Raw genomic sequence first — 19,249 nt, 5'->3', positions numbered from 1 at the left:
TGCAAATTTCGTGCTCATGGCCGTCCCACATACCTGCAGAAAAAACTGTGAATCAAAACAAAAATAATTGTGGGTGAGAATGTGACGGATATTTTCTAATAGAAATGTTTCAAACCTGGTGTCATATCAGTATCAGAATCCAATTCTTGAGATATAGCCTGGCAGCCAAGATCTTGTTGGATAATGGTATACAAAGAAGTTACATCCGCTGTCACCCACATGTACCCCGGCCGCCATTCTACACCTTGTAGCGTGTAAAACATGCGTAGTGTCACGTAAATATGATTTAATAGTGCAAACAAATGGTTGAAGATAAAAATCAATGAATTGTGATAGGTTAGATGTTAGTTATTTAATCCCTGAAATAATAGGTCTACCCGGAGGTTTGGTAAGGTTCTTGTGTATTTTAGGAATAAAATAAAACAGAGGGGTACGTGGAAAGGCGATCCTCAAGAAATCAAACTCATCTGCAGTAATAGCTAAGTTTGTCAGCCCTTTGTTCAAGAGAGCTAACATCTCGTTTAAATTGGCTCAAAGGGTCACCTGACAGGGGGAGGTATGTATCGGTATCACTCAGGAGTCGTAAGGACTCCTGAATGTAGAAACCTGATCCATTATAACAATGCCCCCCCCTTATCAGCGGGTTTGACCACTATATTTTTGTTGGCCTCCAACTGGGCCAAGGCCTCTTTCTCTAATTTGCTCAAATTGTCATGTCGGATTTTAAATGTCTGACTAGATTCTTCCAGGTCCTTTGTGACCATTTCAACGAATATGTTAACTAGATGTCCCTGCACATATTTTGGATAAAACGTAGACTGTTTTTTAAAAAAAATTGACTTAGTGGCATCTGCAGTGGCTCCATTAGTTGGTGTACATGCTTGTATAGTCAAAGCATCTCTAACAAAATATTTTTTGAGAGCCAATTTCCTCGCGATTCTGTGTACATCTAAATCTAAATTAAAACTGTTGGGGCCACAAACAGGTGCAAACGTCAGACCCTTGCCAAGCACTTTCCGTTCAGCATTAGTTAGCTCATAACTACTAATGTTGAAAATATTAGGGTGCTAATCTAGGCCGACAGACACTACGAGGTGTAGAATGGCGCCCGGGGTACATGTGAGTGACAGCGGATGTAACTTCTTTGTATACCGTCATCCAACATGATCTTGGCTGCCAGGCTATATCTCGAGTATTTGATTATGACACTGATATGACACCAGGTTTGAAACAGTTTTGATTAGAAAGTATTCGTCATTTTCACCCACAATTATTTTTTTTTGATTCAGTTTTTTCTGCAGGTATGTGGGACAGCCATGGGCACGAAATGTGCACCAAGTTATGCTAACCTCTTCATGAGCATGTGGGAAGAGGATTATATATGGAACAACTGCCCACTTGGTGCAAATTTGGTGCTATGGCGTCGCTACATTGACGATGTGGTGTTTATTTGGTCTGGGGGTTCTCAATTATTGGATGAGTTCATCTTAAACCGTAACAACAGACAGCAGAGAAGCCCAATGCTACATCCAACATAACAGAAATACACCGTAAAATACTTATATATTCTCTTGAAATAGGGTCATTTAGTTTAATCCTTTGGCCAAAGCGTTGTAAGCTTGCGAGCCACGGCAAGGCAGACACCTGCTCGCAAGGCCTAACACTACCAGATAAAATACCAATATACCTCTATTAGGATTAAAATTCTCATTTACCTCTATTAGGAGGAAGAAAGACCACAGTGGGTCTATATCCAGCAGAATGAAAGGACCTGCAAACTTTGTATACAGTACCATCATCCAACAAGATCTTGGCTGCTAGGCTATATCTCGAGAATTGGATTCAGACACTGATATGACACCAGGTTTGAAACAGTTTCTAATAGAAAGTATTCGTCACAGTCTCACGCACAATTATTTTTGTTTTGATTCACAGTTTTTTCTGCAGGTATGTGAGACGCCATGGGCGCGAAATTTGCACCAAGCTATGCTAACCTCTTCATGAGCATGTGGGAAGAGGATTATATATGGAACAACTGCCCACTTGGTGCAAATTTGGTGCTATGGAGTCGCTACATCGACAATGTGGTGTTTATTTGGCCTGGGGGTTCTCAATTATTGGATGAGTTCTTCTTATACTGTACTGTATGCGGACGCTCACATAGGTATGCAAGGGAGACTGGTTATGGTGAAATTAAATAAGGCTTTTATTGCGCCTGTTTCCTTAACATCAGGAAACCATCCAAACAAGGGGTAAACAAAGCTTCTATTCACTTGGGAGTATTTCTAGGGAAATACTATGCAGTCCACAACTCCCTTTAGATAAGCATGTCTCCCAGCCCCAAACATATATCATGAAATGAGCAGATATATGGTGGTTTGGAGGGGAAATCTTCTCTGTCCATGGTTGCTACCTTTTCCTCAGGGTTTTGTCAGCATTCAGGTTCAGAAGTTTCCCCTGTGTCTTGCAAGCAGCCTCTTCTGGTAGACTCAAGACGTCTGTCACCATGTCAGTCTCACAAGTTGTGAGAGTCAGGGACAATCTCACTTCCTGTCTCAAGGGCAGGCTTTTCTAAGCAACCTAATCAGACAGGTGGTGTTTGTTAATTGACTACCAGCAGTTAACCACCACACTACTGGATTAGAGGCATATTTCCTGAACAGGGATGACTCCCGTTACATGTAACTTAACAACAATGACAGAAATTTAAAATTTACATGTAATTTTGATGAACAACAGATCAATTTTTTGGATCTGAATCTATATATTGTTAACGATATGATTCAAACAAAGACCTTCTTTAAACCTGTTCAGGCCAATAACTATCTAATGGCATAATCTCCAGTGGATTAGAAATATACCCAAGGGGTAGTTCGTTCGCCTGAAGCGTAACTGTTCCGATCCCCAGACCTTTGCATGTCAGGCAGAAGAGCTGAAACAAAAATGTATTCAGCGAAAATATCCTGCTGACCAACTCGATCACGTTATGGGACAGGTGGATTTAATCGACAGATCTGCCCTTTTGGAGTACATGTACAAGATGTACTGCCTGTGCCTATGGCAAGGCAGGAATAACATTCAAATCAAACGTCACCTCTAAGGTTTATTCAGTAAAATCCTTTATCAACTGCCATTCATTGTATGTTGTTTACTTACTTACCTGTCCCTGTGGCCTACAATACGTAGGGCGGACTGGGAGCTCCTTTCAAAGAAGAGTGTATGAACACGTATACAACATTAATAAGGGCCTAACAATTCACAGCGTGTCCCATCATTTTTTAGTGTGCCTGTCACGGGAGACTCCTGTGGCGGGTAGGATCTCGGTGGCCGGAACAGCACGAGCGTAGTAGGGGTCAAAATCAGAGGGTCCGAGGCAGGCGGCAGGTAGCGAAGTCAGGTAACAAGCAGAGGTCCGAGGCAGGTGGCAGGTAGCGACGTCAGGTAACAAGCAGAGGTCCGAGGCAGGCGGCAGGAAGCGAAGTCAGGTAACAAGCAGAGGTCAGCAATGAGGAGACTGGAACAGGACAGGGGAGCAAGGACAGGTCTGTGGGCAGGGACTGAGAACAGGAACAAACAGGGACAAGACAGATTACCAGCAAGGGCTTTTACTGTGAACAGACTTCTATGGTACAGGTACAGAAAACAGATCAGGATCAGAGGCATATGCAATACTGAAGGAGTCTGACTTCAAGCAAAGGCTATTGAACCAACCAGGAAGCAGAAGCTATAAGGCAGAGACAGGAGCAACAAGAAGACAGACAGGCAGACAGGGGAACCCAGAGGAAACAGAAGACAGCAGCACACCCAGTGGACAAAGAAGAACTATGGCAATGCAGGAGGTCTAGGAGACCCTGACATTACTCCCCCCTCTCAAGAGCGTTCTCCGGACGATCCTCCAGCCTCTTCCCGGAGGCCTTGATGAAAAGTGGACTCAAGGTGACCCACCTCTGGTGGTTTGTCAGCGGGCAGAGAGTACTCCACAGGTACAGACTGAAAAAGTCCATCAGAGAGCCGACAGAGGAATTCAATTCTCTCTCGGAACAGTTGAATGTCAGGATGCATCAACCCAAGAGAATCTGTGAGCAGTAAGCTTGACTTTACAGAGTAGGTCACAGGCTCAGCATAGGACGCATCAGATTTTCGTAGATAAGCGGAAGAACGTGCGCTTGTCTTCACAGCAGGAGCAGAGGAGCCAGTAGATCCTCCTAACAACCCTCCAGGTTTAGCAAGGTGTACCTGATGGAAGGCCGACTCACGATGGCCTTCGGACAACACTCCATGTTTTGCAGGAACATAGGGATCAGCAACAACTCCGGACAACCCTCCAGGCTCTTCAGGGAAATCATGATGGAAGGCCAACTTAATGTGTACGTCAAGTGCTGATGGGAAATCTGTGAGAGGTGCATTTATCCTCATCACAAGAGCGTTGGCATCAGCATCAAGAATATTAGGCATAGCAAGGAACTTCACCAGGGATCCGTCTAACGTCATAGCAGGGGAATCAGGAACAGATACATCAGGCTCTTCACATGCGGCAGAGGGGACATATTCACTTTCCGTGGTCTCTTTTTGTGACCAATATATCTCTTTTAGTTTTGGAATCTGGAACTTCCCAATGGATACGTTCAACTCCATTGCAGAGGCATGGACATCAGGAATGTGGGCATCAATGACGGGTGCAGACTTTTCACATGTGTAAGTGGGAACATAGAATTCACGCTCCATGGTCTCCTTTTGTGACTGCCGTTTCGTGGTATCACCTAAATTCTCATTAAGACCAGATATTTGATTTTTTAGCTCTTGAAGCTGTCCTTCTGCACTTGTTTTCCCACTCAATGCAGTTGTCAGTTCGGCTTCTTTGGAGTTAAGTCGCGACTCCATATCTCCCAGCTGACTCAGAGTAAAGCTTAAATATGTTTCATCTTCTTCATTTCTGATCTGCAGCTGCCGGTACTTCTCCCGGGCATTGTCCAGCTCCAGCTGCAGCCGGACCTTATCACGGGCTGTGTGGTCCAATAATTTGCAGGCATCGGCCATTTTGACCTCATAGCGCTGTGTCAGGCCAGCCACTTGACAGACGGACACCTTCTCTCTCTCCTCCTTTTTGGCAAGCTGTGTCTCGAGCTCAGCGATCTGCGCCTGCAGCGCTATGAGCTGCTGAGATGTATGTTCAGCTGCTAGCTTTAGCTCTTCCTCCAGCGAGGCTCTGGTTATGCTCAGTGTGGCCTTCAGCTCCTCATGCTGCTCTTTGGGGACACACTGGGTACTCAAATAATCTTGCAGCATCCTTATTTTGTAGGCAGTCTGGAAACTTTCTTCCTGCAGAACTCGCTGCTTTTCTTCAGCATTCACCCATTTTTCCTTGGTGTCCTGCAGATGTGTACGCAGTTCTCGCAGCTGACTCTGCAGCATATTTTCTGCTTGTGTGCGCCGCTCCAGGGAGACACGTTCTTCTTGCAGCACTCTCTCTGCATTCTGCAGTGCTGTCTGCACGTCTAACTTTTCCTGGGCCAACTGTTTCTTCTCCTCTCCTAATTCATGGAGTTTCTTATCTCCTTCACTGACTTGGACATAGAGATTCTTGCACTCTTGGGTTACAGTTTCAAAACTGATATTTAACCCTTCGAAGATTTCTCTCATAGAACGTATCTCTGTTGTCAAGTAGCATCTCTCCTCCCGATCGACTTCCATCTCTTTTTTGAAGTAGCAAATATCCTCATGGGAGACTTTAAGCTCTGTATTAAGCCTGTCAATTTCCTTCATAGAGATTTCCAGGAATTCGTTACTTTTAGAAGCGTGGCGCCGATTCTCAGCAGCATCAGCATATGCCTTCTCCAGCTCACCTGACATGACATCCAGGTCACTCTCCAACTAGTGCTTTTCTTTTTCCTGGAGAACACACTTAGCAATTGCTGAGGAAAGACAGCTCTGTAGTGCAGCGTTGGCTTCTTGCTCCTTATCTAAACGTCCATAAAGACAATCAATCGCTTTCTGTGCAGCTTGAAGCGTCTGAGTAGGGGCATCTTTCTTTTCTTCCACTATTCTTGGGATACGTCTGTGAGTTGCCTTAAGCTGCAGCATATCTCTTTCATCAAATGCAGACTCTGAGGTTAAATTTTCATTCTTAATTCCTTCTGCAACTTCCACAGTAATGCCTCCCTTCTTTTTCTTCTTCTTCCTTGCTTTGAGAAGCTCTGAAGAATCAGTGGTACTGTGTTCACATTTACTGCTCAAGACTGTTTGAGTGGGAGCCATAATTTCAGACATGGGGAAACCACACTTCCCAAGAAACCAGTAAAGAGGAAATGTGTTTTTAAAGCAGAAGCATTAGAATGAACAACAGGAATATTAGACACAGAGAGACAAAAGATAGGAGAGCTGACCTTTTGAGACTTTAGCATCAGTCACAGAGCTTTATAAATGCAAGGAAAAAACATAGACAGAGAAACCTGTAGTTATATCTGAAACTTTAGAAATCAGGCGTAGGGATATCATATAGACAGAGAAAACCTGCAGTTTAAATCTGAAACTTTAGATATCAGGCATAAAAATATCATAAACAGCAGGAAATTAATACAGAGAAAACTTGCAGTCAGATCTGAAACTTTTGACATCAGACATAGGAATATTAGACAGAGAACCTTGCAGTTAAATCTGAAACCCTTGATATCAAGTGTAGGGATATCACAAGTTACAGAGAAACAAACTTTAGGGGAACTTGCAGGTAAACCTGAAACCTTAGAACCAATCATAGGAAGAACTACAGATTGCTGTGATTTTTCCTGCATGCAGAAACAAAATAATGGAAGCACTCTTGTCTTTTGAAATGGGAACCCTGTGAACAGCAGTGGTCCAACCAGGGATGCAGAGACAAGCCTTGTCCAGAAAATGAAAAGTCAGAGTCTAAAAAGGTGGCAACAGGTACTGCAAGGGTTAACCCAGGCACTGCACAAAAAGAAAAATCTCAAAGAAAGCTGCAATAGTCTCTGCAGCAACAGTTCTAGTCTCAGCAAAAATGTTTTTTCGTTATGAACGCAATAATTCTTGCAGAACACTTAGCAGCAAAAAAAAAACTTTCCCAACTGGGTTTTTTTAAAAAAAGAAACGAAAGTACTTATCTTCAACCATGCGGATGTGGTCTGCTGCAGCAGGCAAGAAAGAGTGCAGGCAGAAGAAGAATCTGTTCCAGCGAGGTCCAGAAGTGGCTTTTGCTTTCTGTCATGGGAGACTCCTGTGGCGGGTAGGATCTCGGTGGCCGGAACAGCACGAGCGTAGTAGGGGTCACAATCAGAGGGTCCGAGGCAGGCGGCAGGTAGCGAAGTCAGGTAACAAGCAGAGGTCCGAGGCAGGCGGCAGGTAGCGACGTCAGGTAACAAGCAGAGGTCCGAGGCAGGCGGCAGGTAGCGAAGTCAGGTAACAAGCAGAGGTCAGCAACGAGGAGACTGGAACAGGACAGGGGAGCAAGGACAGGTCTGGGGGCAGGGACTGAGAACAGGAACAAACAGGGACAAGACAGATTACCAGCAAGGGCTTTTACTGTGAACAGACTTCTATGGTACAGGTACAGAAAACAGATCAGGATCAGAGGCATATGCAATACTGAAGGAGTCTGACTTCAAGCAGAGGCAATTGAACCAACCAGGAAGCAGAAGCTATAAGGCAGAGATAGGAGCAACAAGAAGACAGACAGGCAGACAGAGGAACCCAGAGGAAACTGAAGACAGCAGCACACCCAGTGGACAAAGAAGAACTATGGCAAGGCAGGAGGTCTAGGAGACCCTGACAGTGCCATAACTAGGACCCCAAGGGATTCCGGTGTCAGGCAATTGAATCTGCTGCCACCAGCTGGAGGGGAGGGCGATAGGCTAAACCAGATCAGCAGACAAGAAGCCTTCTGGATCTATGAGCTTAGGACCCTCTCTCCAAATGGTCTAAATCTAGATTTTGATTTAGGGGTCTTCTTAACAAAATAGGAGTAGACAATATTTTAGTGTTAATAGTATATTTCAGTTAAGAGTCATTGTATATTCTGGCTCACCTCCAATACTATCTCCTTTTTCAATAAGCAAATGTATCTATTTATAACACTTGTGTTTAATATCAATTTATTTCAGTGATCCATTTTTAAGTAATTTACTATGTCTTTTAAGAGTGTTTTATTATGTCATTTGATCATGTTCCTTTAAACTTCATTGGACTGTGATTAAAAACGGGTCCAATCAGTGCCGATATAGGTGTATATATGGTTGTTTCACCTATACCTAATCATCCCCTGAGGAAATTACGTTATCACAAAACGCGTAGGGTCAGAGGTTTCAGACCATCCCCACAGGAAGTGACATCATCGCGAGACAGGTCCCCTTCACTCATCTGTGCATCTCCACATCCACTCTGGGAATCTCATGGATATCGGAGGGAGTTTGAGGCATCATTCCACGTACCTGAGTGTTCACGGAGGACTCGCTCTGCTTTTGTCAATAGTCCCTGTTTGGTCTTCTACGCCCATTGATTCTGGCCCTATTGTAAGTAGGGTTTGGGTTTTAACCCCTTGATGAGCCGTTGCAACAGGCTCCTTTGTTTTAATAAATAAGTTTATATTTTCAGCTTCTGTGTCCATGTTGTTTTATGTTGTTTGTCTTTTTGTTTATATGTAGTTTGTGTATGATATACAGTATACACTATGATATTTTCTTTTGTATCTGTCCACATGTCACGGACCCATTGAATGGAGTTTCCATATTGATTTGGACCCATTAGACTTTCACTCCCTTTGGACTCATTGGACAATATCATTTGTTGTGGGCGCTGGTTTGTATATATATATATATATATATATATATATATATATATATATATATTATATATATGTTAAAACCTTTAATAAGTAATGCTATGGGCTCTGAATGAATATTTGCACGCTCTGGAGTATTTACCTTTTCTGACACATTTGGCTACAACAGATTTTTGTGTGTTCAAGTGCATAGTTTTTTATATGATAGTGAGGGACCTGGGATTCTAGCAAATATTAATTTGACATGTTTTATTTGCATAACTATCCCGGGATGTGACAGCATATACATGTGATTGCAATTGAGTAGGGGTTAATATTAACTCATCGGAGGTACTTTGCACAGGTTAAAAGTGAGTTGGCTAAAGTAGCCGTGTATTAAACCTGATTGCATATCTAAGTCACGTGCCCACTTGTGTGCTGTTCGTGACAGGTGGTATATGAGGACGGATTTAGAGGAGATATTACTCATTTGAGTGACCTTTGCTGTGGTGAAAAGTGAGACAGCTTGTGGGCTGTGTATTAACCCTTATCCAGTAGGGAAGTTATTGTCCATATATGGGACCTTTGCTGAGGTGAAAAGTGGAACCGTTTGCTAATGGAGTATTAACCCTTGTCCCATACGCAGGTCACATAGTCACAGGTGTACGGTATGAGACAGGGACCGTTAAACCTGCCAGTGGTGGAACTACTGCTGGCTCAGCTGCACCAGGGCCCATGACTTTTAGGAGCCCATCCTCCGGCAAACTTTTTTTTTTTTTTATTCAGCCAATTTACCTATGCCAGAAAAGTCCCTTGCTTCAGTCTTGCTTGGTTCTCAAATGTTGGTCAATGGAGGCATTGGTTTTATTTAAGCCGGGATGAACCTGAGAAATTGGACTGCTGTACGTCACTTTTCGTCATACTATCATTGCCAAGCCTTGTCATGTTGTGTCATGAGGTATGTGGCTCAAAATTCACTTTTTCTGTCACTGAAACCTACAATACATACTGACATCACCTTCAGAGGAAAGGGGAGCAGGAGTATTCAGATCTGAAATTAATATACTGTTGCTGCTATTCTGCATTATTTTTACGCTTTGGAGAGCCCTGCTTCTTTGAGCACCAAATATTTTGTAATAATGAATACATGAGAAATGCAGAGATCATTGTACAATAGATAAATGAAAAAGATTAAAGGTGTTTCTTGAATAAATCTGATGCAGTATTTATTCATTGGTTGTGCCCTTGGTTTGCAGTAAGGAGACTCTTATAAATGTCAAAGCACTTGTTTGAAAAGGATGCGATGGGGAGGAGCAAAATGTACATATTATATATTATATATGGATAATTTAAAACTTGCAGTCTGTTATTAATGTTTCCTTTCCTTAACAATAAAATGATTTCCCAAGAGTTAGGTGGTGTAAACCTCCATGGCCAACAATCTATATCAACCAAGAATCAACAATCTATGTTACCTAATATGCTTGTCATTAGGGATCATCCCAAACCTGTTTCCAGGATTTCACGGATTTTCCCCCGAAATCCATTTTGCGGTGTAAAATCCACAAATGGATTTAGTCCATTTTAATACACCCGAATTTATAAAAAACTACGATTTGGATACAATCCGTTGATAGATTTGTAAAATCCTGTCTACAGCTTCAGCAATTCATTGGCAGATTCTTAAAAAAATCCGCCAATAATTGCTGAAGCCGCGGATTGACAAAAATAATGAAAAAATCCGCAAAACGTGAATTGTCCTTTTTGAGATTGATCCACGGAAATCCGCCAACTAATGGAACTGGCTGATCCGCTGCAGATACAAATCCGCCCCCAAAAATTCGCCCATCTCTACTTGGGATAAAGAAATAGTTTTTATGACATTTTGATATATGGACTCTAGAAAGGTTTCCTAAATTACCTCTGTGTCAAAGCATTGTGAAGTCATTGCTTCTGGTATGCAGCACTGATAAACAATTATTATATACTGTTTCACAAAATGATTAGCTTCTTCCAATGAATCACCAGGCTTCTTCATGGCATAAAAAATTAAGGCCCTTTAAAAAGAGAAAAATAAAGTAAACACAACTATACTACACAAAACCATAGGGAATATGTACCAATTGTTGCAAATAGCGCATATTGCGTAATTTCAACACTGAGTGACACTGTGTCAATTTGCATTGCTCAAGGTGCTTTGCTCCATTCTTTGTCCCAGTTTGCTCCACTTGTGCCATGAGCGCTTTGGGGAGTGGCTAAAGGAGAAGTTAGGGAAGGAGCTTATTGAAATAATAATGTTGGAATGGACGTGTTATTGAAATGGACTGGGGGTGTATGGAGAGGAAATTGTCAGCAGTGTTCGGAATCCATCTTGTCTTTTGCATTTCTTTTTTATATGTCAGTATGCGTGTTATTGCAAGAATGAACTTTGCTCCAGAGGGGGGGATATGGACTGTGCCTTGTTGCGCAAACACCCGTGTTCTGGTCAGCTAAAACAATAAACAGTTTAGGGTACATAAATTGATCTTTGGAGCCAGTCTGGGATAGATAAGATGACCTGTAACTTAATTGGATTAGAAGACGATTATCCCCTCGTGTTCAGGGAGTGTATTGTGTGATGTCATTATATTCTACCTAGTAACCTATGTTAAACAAAGGAATCTTAATATATATATATATATATATATATATATATATATATATATATATATATATATATATATAAATCCTGTCTGGGCCCTCCCCTCATTGATGTTTGTGTATGATCATACTTTATGCTGTACAGGCAAAAAACTACTCATTATCTATAAACCCGTGTTTGCGAGTTTGCAAACAACGACAGTCTTAGCGATGAGGCATGTGATTCCAACAACTCAGACACTTGGATTAAAGGAGACGGACGGCTCTCATTGGAACATTCAACTCTATGATCATTTGATTGATATGCGCCTTTTGAAATGCTTTTAGCTCCTTGTACTGTCCCCGAATATATTTGAATATAGTTATCATATCCCCTCTTAGACGCCTCTTTTCTAATGTAAATAAATCTAATTTAGCTAGCCTCTCCTCATAAATTAGATTGTCCATCCCTTTATTAATTTGGTGGCTCATCTCTGCATTCTCTCTAGTTCCAGAATGTCTATTCTAAGGAGTATTGCCCAAAATTGTAATCCATATTCAAGGTGTTGTCTTACTAATGCTTTGTACAGGGGCATAATTATGTTTACTTCTCTTCCATACATTACCCGTTTAATGCAAGATAAAATCTTGTTTGCCTTTGCAGCAACTACAAAACTTTGGGCAATATTGCTAAGCCTGCTATCTTCAAGCACTCCTAAATCCTTCTCCATCAAGGATTCCCCCAATTTATCACCATTTCATTTGTAAGTTGCCTGTTTATTTTTGCTTCCCAAATGCATAAGCTTACATATATCTGTATTAAACCTCATCTGTCATTTACGTGCCCACGTTTCCAGTCTCTCCAAGTCCTTCTGGAGAGAAATTACATCCAGCTCTCATTCTACTACCTTACACAATTTAGCATCATAAGCAAAGATGGAGACTTTGCTCTCGATGCCAAACTCAAGGTCATTAATAAACAAGTTAAAAAGCAGGGGTCCCAGTACCGATCCCTGAGGTACTCCACTCACGGCCTTAGCCCAACCTAAAAAAGTTCCATTTATGACAACCCTCTGTTGTCTGTCCTGCAACCAGTTTTCAATCCAGGTGCACATATTTTTACTGAGTCCAATTTGCTTTATTTTGTACACCAAACTTGTCAGGAACCGAATAAAAAGCCTTTGCAAAATCTAAGTAGATCACATCAACTGCATTACCCTGGTCTAAATTCCTACTTACCTCCTCAATGAAACAAATAAGGCTAGTTTGGCAAGATCTATCCTTCATAAATCCATGCTGACTATTACTAATAATTTTGTTTTCCATCTCACAGATATTTGGTGGTTTGTAGCATATCCCTACAAACATGTTCTTTGTACTTTTACCTCCACTGCTAATTTCTAGCCACAACGTTTCTACATTTTCATAATTCCCTTCATAAGCTACATCCATTAACACAGATACAAGGTACAGTGCCTATATATAGATAGATATCTTTTTAATAAAATGGTCTTTTAGTTTAACCCTTTGGCCAAAGTGTTGTAAGCCCTTGAGCCCCTCCAAGGCAGACCACATCTCAAGGGTCCTAACACTAAAATAAATTCTTAATAACCTGTACATTACCAGGAAGAATGATTTATAATAAATCTGTCAAAATTAGTTGCATAGTTCTAAGTCTGATTGAAGCTCTTATTAACCTGTACATTACCAGGAAAAACACTATTATTAGATTTGTCACAATCAAACTGTATGCAGGTTTCCATGGGTGTGGAAGGTGCAATGGAGTGAGCTTTTAACCATTTAAAAGTGGGAGGGAGTGAGCGTCAAAACTGGGAAGGAGGAGCCACCCTCCAAATCAGCCAGGACCAGCTGAACAGAATTGCAAAACATACTGGCTGATTTGGAGGGTGGCTCCTCCTTCCCAGTTGGCCAAAGGGTTAAACTAAAAGACCATTTTATTCAAAAGATTTCTTTTTATACATATATATATATATAGGCACTGTACCGTGTATCTGTGTTAATGGATGATGCACTGAGCTCTGTCTGTATTTCATGTTCTGTCTGGTTTTAAAATGGCAATCTTATGCTGTAAGATGCTTACGCTTGCTGGGATGCCCCATAACATCGCAGAGGATCATTCTGTATAGTGTATAAATGCATACGGTCTTCTCAAGTTTCAAGAGATTAGTCAACCAAAATGAAAAGCTATACATTATTAAAATCTGTGATGTGTAACAATAGAATTACCAAAGTCTTTGGTTGTGTGTGTCTTCAAAACACATTCTGTTTGAAAATCGTATTGTCATGCTCATGGACCGAGGAAATTTTTTTTTCTGCAGATGTAAAAAGACATGAATGTAAAAAGTCAAATAACTCGCACACCTGCATAATGGGAGGGAAGTAGAAGAGGTACAAGCCCCTTAAGAGGGAGAACAAAAACAGAAAAGTGCACGTTTCATATGAATGTGAGCACATCCTCTTATTTCCTTTCCTTGGAAGCTTTTCAGGATGTATTGTGCCGTATTGTTTCATTATGTATAAGTGCACACTGGCATCAGTAAATAAATATAAAGTAATTCAACCACTATTTGTTAAACTATTTTTTAAAGGTACTCAGTTGAATAGTTAATGGAATGTTTTTCAATCATTTAGAAATAGAGATGTGCAAACTTTTTACAAACGTTTATGACCATGGGCAAAAATGTGCAGGTAACCTTTATATTTTGAACTTTTGAAAAAATGCCAAATACTGTAAGTGGAGCAGTGAGATGGAAGGGAGCAGTGGGAGGCAGGAGAGAGAGGAGAGCAGTGAGATGCAGGGAAAGAAGGGAGGAAATCAGTGAAGAGAGCAGTGCAATGCGTGGGAGAGAAGAGTGTAGTGAAATGCATGGGGAGAGAAGAGAGCAGTGCAATGCAGGGGAGAGAAGAGAAAAGTGCAATTCTGGGGAGAGAAGTGCAGTGAAATGTAGGGGAGAGAGGAGAGGGGAGTAGAGAGGAGCAAGGGAGAAAAGGGGGGAATAGTGAGATGCAGGGGAGGAAGAGAGGGGAATAAGGAAATGCAGGAGAGAGAACATAGAGGAGCAGTTGGATGCAGGGGAAAGAAGAGAGGGGAGTAGTGAGATGAAAGAGGAGCAGTGAGGGAGTATGCTTAGGCCCAAATGGGTGGGGCTTAGAGTAGTATAGATTTTTCTTCCCACTCCAGTCCCCTTGAGTGGGTAATTTTGCAGTGGGTAGAAAATCTGGCCCCCAATTGTCCAGGTGCCTGGCTGGTGGCAGGAGCACTTGCATTTTTAGATGGGTTGAGGCCTGTTGTTCATCAGGTCCCTCCCTCACTGTCAATGTGTAAAGTCAGTAATGAATCATCGTTAAGCATTAGTTGCCTTCGATACGGTTTGCCTTTGACAGCCTTCTTGACTTTGATTGCCATCCCTAGATACAACACCACAGTATCAATCACTACCAATTTAACCTACAGTAAGCTACAGAAATAGTGTATTTCTGTGCCTGTGCTATACTTACTGTATGGTATTTCCAGTAAAGAATTTCTTGCAAATTTGCTGAATAGGACATTTCTCGCCAGAATTTACAGTAAATAATTTGCCAATATAACAAAAAGGAGCACTTACTTCAGAAGAAAAGCATGTTTGTACATGTTCTGATTTTTCACAGCATGTAATATAAATCGATAGAAACAAATGAAAAATTCTTGTGGTTAAGTAGGGAGTGAATTTTGTAAGTCTTCTTGCAAATCCATGGAGGTAACTAAAAGGAAAGAATGTAAAATATGGATAAGTACAATTAAATGTTTATAATCAAAACTTTTAGGTATAGAATACTTGAAAATGGAATATTTGATGGAGTACATTTAACAAAATAATATACTAAAGTGTTCACGTATGTAGGACTCATTTATGCCATATTTGCTAAATGGTACTATGCCAAAAGACAGTTCCCTGTACCGGAAAATACCTTATATGTATAGATGTGCAAAGTTTTCACATGCGTAATCAAACTTGGCAAATTTCCCCCGTTTTAGTTCGTTTTCTATGCAAACGTTTGCGGCAAGTTCTCTTAACACTAAAAATTCAATGGTCATCGTATGCTTGATTCTTTTGGATTATTTTCACTTTTGAAATTTGATCGACCTTTAAAAAAAGTCAATGTGTCGCTAAAGAAGCAAACTTGCGAATTTTGTACAATTTGGGAAGTTTTGCTAAGCGTCGAGCCAAGTTTTGCAAACGCTGAGTAGGTTTGCACATCTCTACATGTGTGTCACTCAGGATTGTAAGGAGTTTTCCAGCGCTGGAAAGTAACATACAGTATGACATAGCACCATTCAGTAATTATTGCCTTTAATATGTTCAGTACTCATGGCTTGACCTGACACTGCAGCACAGGGAATGAAGATAACCACATCATAGCAAGTCAAGCTGCTCTGGCTTGTAAAGGGTTCTTAATAGTGCTAATTTCTGAGCCCATTTTACCATGTACACCTGCAAAATAGTCTCTCCAGTGTTAGAGGGGACCTGCAAAAAGTGATTGAGTAAAAGAGAAATGTGATAAATTGCTACTGTTTGACTGACTGCCCTTCACATTTCGGGCCTTATGCAGAGAGCATCGTTATTTCGAAATTCGCCATTTTTTGTACAATTTCGCGCAGAAACCGGCAGAAAATGGCGAGTTCCGAAAAACGCGCCATTTTGTTTTTTCAATTGCTAAAATTCGCCTCGCGGCTGGCGAGAACCTCCATCTCGCCATTTTTAAAACTCTCCGAATGCAGAGAGGTGCGAACGGCAAGTAGCGGCTGTTCGCGCCAAAAAATGGCGCGATTCTCGCATTTTTGCCGCACCAGGAAAAGATGGCAAGATGGCGCTCGCCGCCTATAGTAAAGGGGAAAAAAAAGGCGCGAATTTGTTTTTACGCGTTTCTGAAGCGCGCATCTCGCCAATTTAAACTCGCCACACGCATCCATGTTAAACATAGCAGAATTCGCACTTTTCTGCATATGGAGAATAAAACTCTCCAAAAAAGCTACTTTTTATGAAATTCGCCAATTTTAAAATTCTATGCTCTCTGCATGAGGCCCTTCATTCTTGTTTCAATAAAAAAATAGATTTCCCATAAATACAAATATCCATTTTCTCTTTTTTTTTTTTTAGCATACAGTACATGCATTATAAATGTTTTCAAAATGGGGTCAAAAAAGCTTTGGCCCCTTTGTTTCATTGGATTATTCTCACTGAAATCACACACAGAACCCCTACTTTGTTAAAGGTGCAGCAATAAGTAGAATTTAAATAATGACAGTGATATGGCGAATAGCTTTAAAATAGGGTATATACCACGGGAAGGATGGGGGCAGGGAAGGAAAGGAGAACATTAACTCCTGCTCAGCTTAATTGTTGAATGAATAAAGTAGTCGTTGAGATAGATAAGGTGCTCGGCCGAGAATTGTATTAACATATATACCAAGAGAAAAATAACTCAGTTCTAATAGCACTCATTTATCTAATAATGTAAATTATTTAAAAATATTCTTTATTGAAAAAGTAATTAAAATAAGGTGTGCATAGACAGACCAAACATAAATATTCAAAAGGACTGTGTAGCTCCTATTTTGAGGCAATTAGTATAGAGACTAGTACACGATTATAGTCCATGTTAGAGGGACCTCAATAATATGTACATTATGAGGTACAGTTTAGGTAGTCAACCTAATAAGCTGACAGGATTTGATTGTTGAGTTCAGACATAGCATATACTTTACGATGCCTGAGAAAGAATTACCTGTTTAGTCAATTATAAGTTAACTAATATACCTCTGGGCTCACTATTGTCCTGTAGAAAACACAGATAAAATAAAAGAACTCAGAACGAGTCATTCTTAGGTGTATCACAATGGATTGAGATCATAATTAAATGATATGTGCTGACCCTAAATATAGATCATGATCATTTTTTTATTAATTAACTATAATTGTATCAATGTACTTTGTACCCTTTAATAAATACAACAAAAAACAGACAAAGATACCCAAAGCTACTTCCAATGTGACAAAAATACACAGTGCAATACCTATATATTCTCCTTAAAAAAGGGTAATTTAGTTTAACCCTTTGGCCAAAGCGTCTTAAGCCTGCTGCCACTTTCAAGGCATAACTGCAGCAGGTCCTAACACTGTGTGTTTACCCTTTAATAAAGAAAGGCTACTGAGATATAGCTGCTAGTTAGCCGTAAAAAGAAATATTCTAGCTTTTCCATCCAGTTGTGGACACATGTTTTTGTGTTGAATTACTAGCTAGATAATTGCGCTGAGAGAACTAATATCTCTGTGTAAATTGCCGAAAAAGTTGTAATTGGCAATGTGCTTATGGGATTATAGGGGGATGCACTCTTTCTAATGGGATCTATGTATGTTCCTGTCCCAAAGCACCTTAGTTATATCCGTATCGAGTGTAACATAAGCAGGCTAAATTGCAACAAAATATCTAATGGTGCGATTACTATTGTCAGCAAAGTTACGGGTTAGCAAGTGATTTGCTTTCTTTCTAAAGACAGTTCCCGTATCAGGATGTATGGTGGCTATGAATATAGTGCATATATGAGGTTCGAAGGATGTGCTCACATTAATAGTCTTGAAGATTGTTTATAAACAAAACTGCTCTTATAGACTGTGGATTACAGTGACTTGTTGATACTAAATGACCCTGTGTTTGTACAGCAATATAAGATCTGTACTGACTGAATATATTTATTTAAATTAGTAGCATTCGGGACCACTATACTCATAGATCACAGCCTAAATATGTGCTGATTATGAATGCGCTGGGTAGCAAGATAATACTACCTCAGACTGTGGGATTCAGTAACGTGTTAACGCTAAATGACCCTATGCCGGTACATTAGTATAGAAGTTTTACTGGCTGGGTATATAGTTATATTTGTGGCGATCGGAACCACTGGCCTCATAAATCGCAGCCTTAGTATGTACTGGTTATGATTTACTTAGTTAACGAGATAGTGCTTCCTCAAAAACGCAAGAGTAGATTGATTACTGGGCTTGTTGGAACAGCTTAACGGTAAACATACCGTTTGTAATCATCCGCTGTGCTATAGTGATTAACAGGTGCAGAGATAAACGTTAGCATACTATATGGTTATATTCGTGGCGTTCAGAACCACTGTCCTCATAAATCGCTGCCTTAGTTTGTACTCTTTAAAAGTTAGCTGGGTAGTAAAATTGCTACTGCCTTGATAAAGTAACCTCCATAGCTATATTGTTGCCGTAGTGAGAGAGTGGCTGAGGCTAAGTGTATGATTATGTGCGTGGCGTTTAGAGCCACTATCCTCGTAATCACAACCTTAACTGTTAATAGTTATAGCTTTCTGGGTAACAAAGTGATACTGCAATAAGTGAAAGAGCCTCCGTAGACGATCGTTTCGCGAGGAACGCTTTTTCAAGACTGTCTGGTCACTCTAATATTGACTATAATCGTGTACTAGTCTTTATACTAATTGCCTCAAAATAGGAGCTACACAGTCCTTTTGAATATTTATGTTTGGTCTGTCTATACACACCTTATTTTAATTACTATTTCAATAAAGACTGTGGGGGTTATGCACAAAGCATTGATAAGTTTTTTTAAGTGAGATAAATGCCTTTATTTCTCAATATTGCGTGCAGCGCAATTCACAAAGCAGTGATAACACTGCAGTATCGCGCTTAAAAGGCTTTTTATCATCAAAACACAGTCATTGCTAAAAAAAAATTGTGCCATAAAGCATTTATCTCACTTAAAAACACTTATCACTGCTTTGTGCATAACCCCCTATATTTTTAATATAAATAATTTACACTA

General features: G+C 40.6%; 1 protein-coding gene across 1 annotated transcript in view; it reads right to left on the bottom strand.

The window, feature by feature from the left end:
• Nucleotides 1-19,249, bottom strand: part of LOC142470935 (albumin-like) — a 55,151-nt gene that overhangs the window by 10,669 nt on the left and 25,233 nt on the right. The window contains exons 5-7 of the mRNA XM_075577744.1: nucleotides 15,016-15,151; nucleotides 13,637-13,722; nucleotides 10,692-10,827 (exon numbers count right to left, since the gene is read on the bottom strand). Coding sequence (XP_075433859.1) covers nucleotides 10,692-10,827; nucleotides 13,637-13,722; nucleotides 15,016-15,151 — 358 coding nt within the window. The remainder of the gene's footprint in view (nucleotides 1-10,691; nucleotides 10,828-13,636; nucleotides 13,723-15,015; nucleotides 15,152-19,249) is intronic.

The sequence above is a fragment of the Ascaphus truei genome, chromosome 1, assembly GCF_040206685.1.
Source record: "Ascaphus truei isolate aAscTru1 chromosome 1, aAscTru1.hap1, whole genome shotgun sequence".
In the NCBI taxonomy this organism is placed as follows: Eukaryota; Metazoa; Chordata; class Amphibia; order Anura; family Ascaphidae; genus Ascaphus; species Ascaphus truei.
The sequence above is the reverse complement of the archived record's forward strand: the minus strand, read 5'-3'. Positions and strand labels throughout refer to the sequence as shown.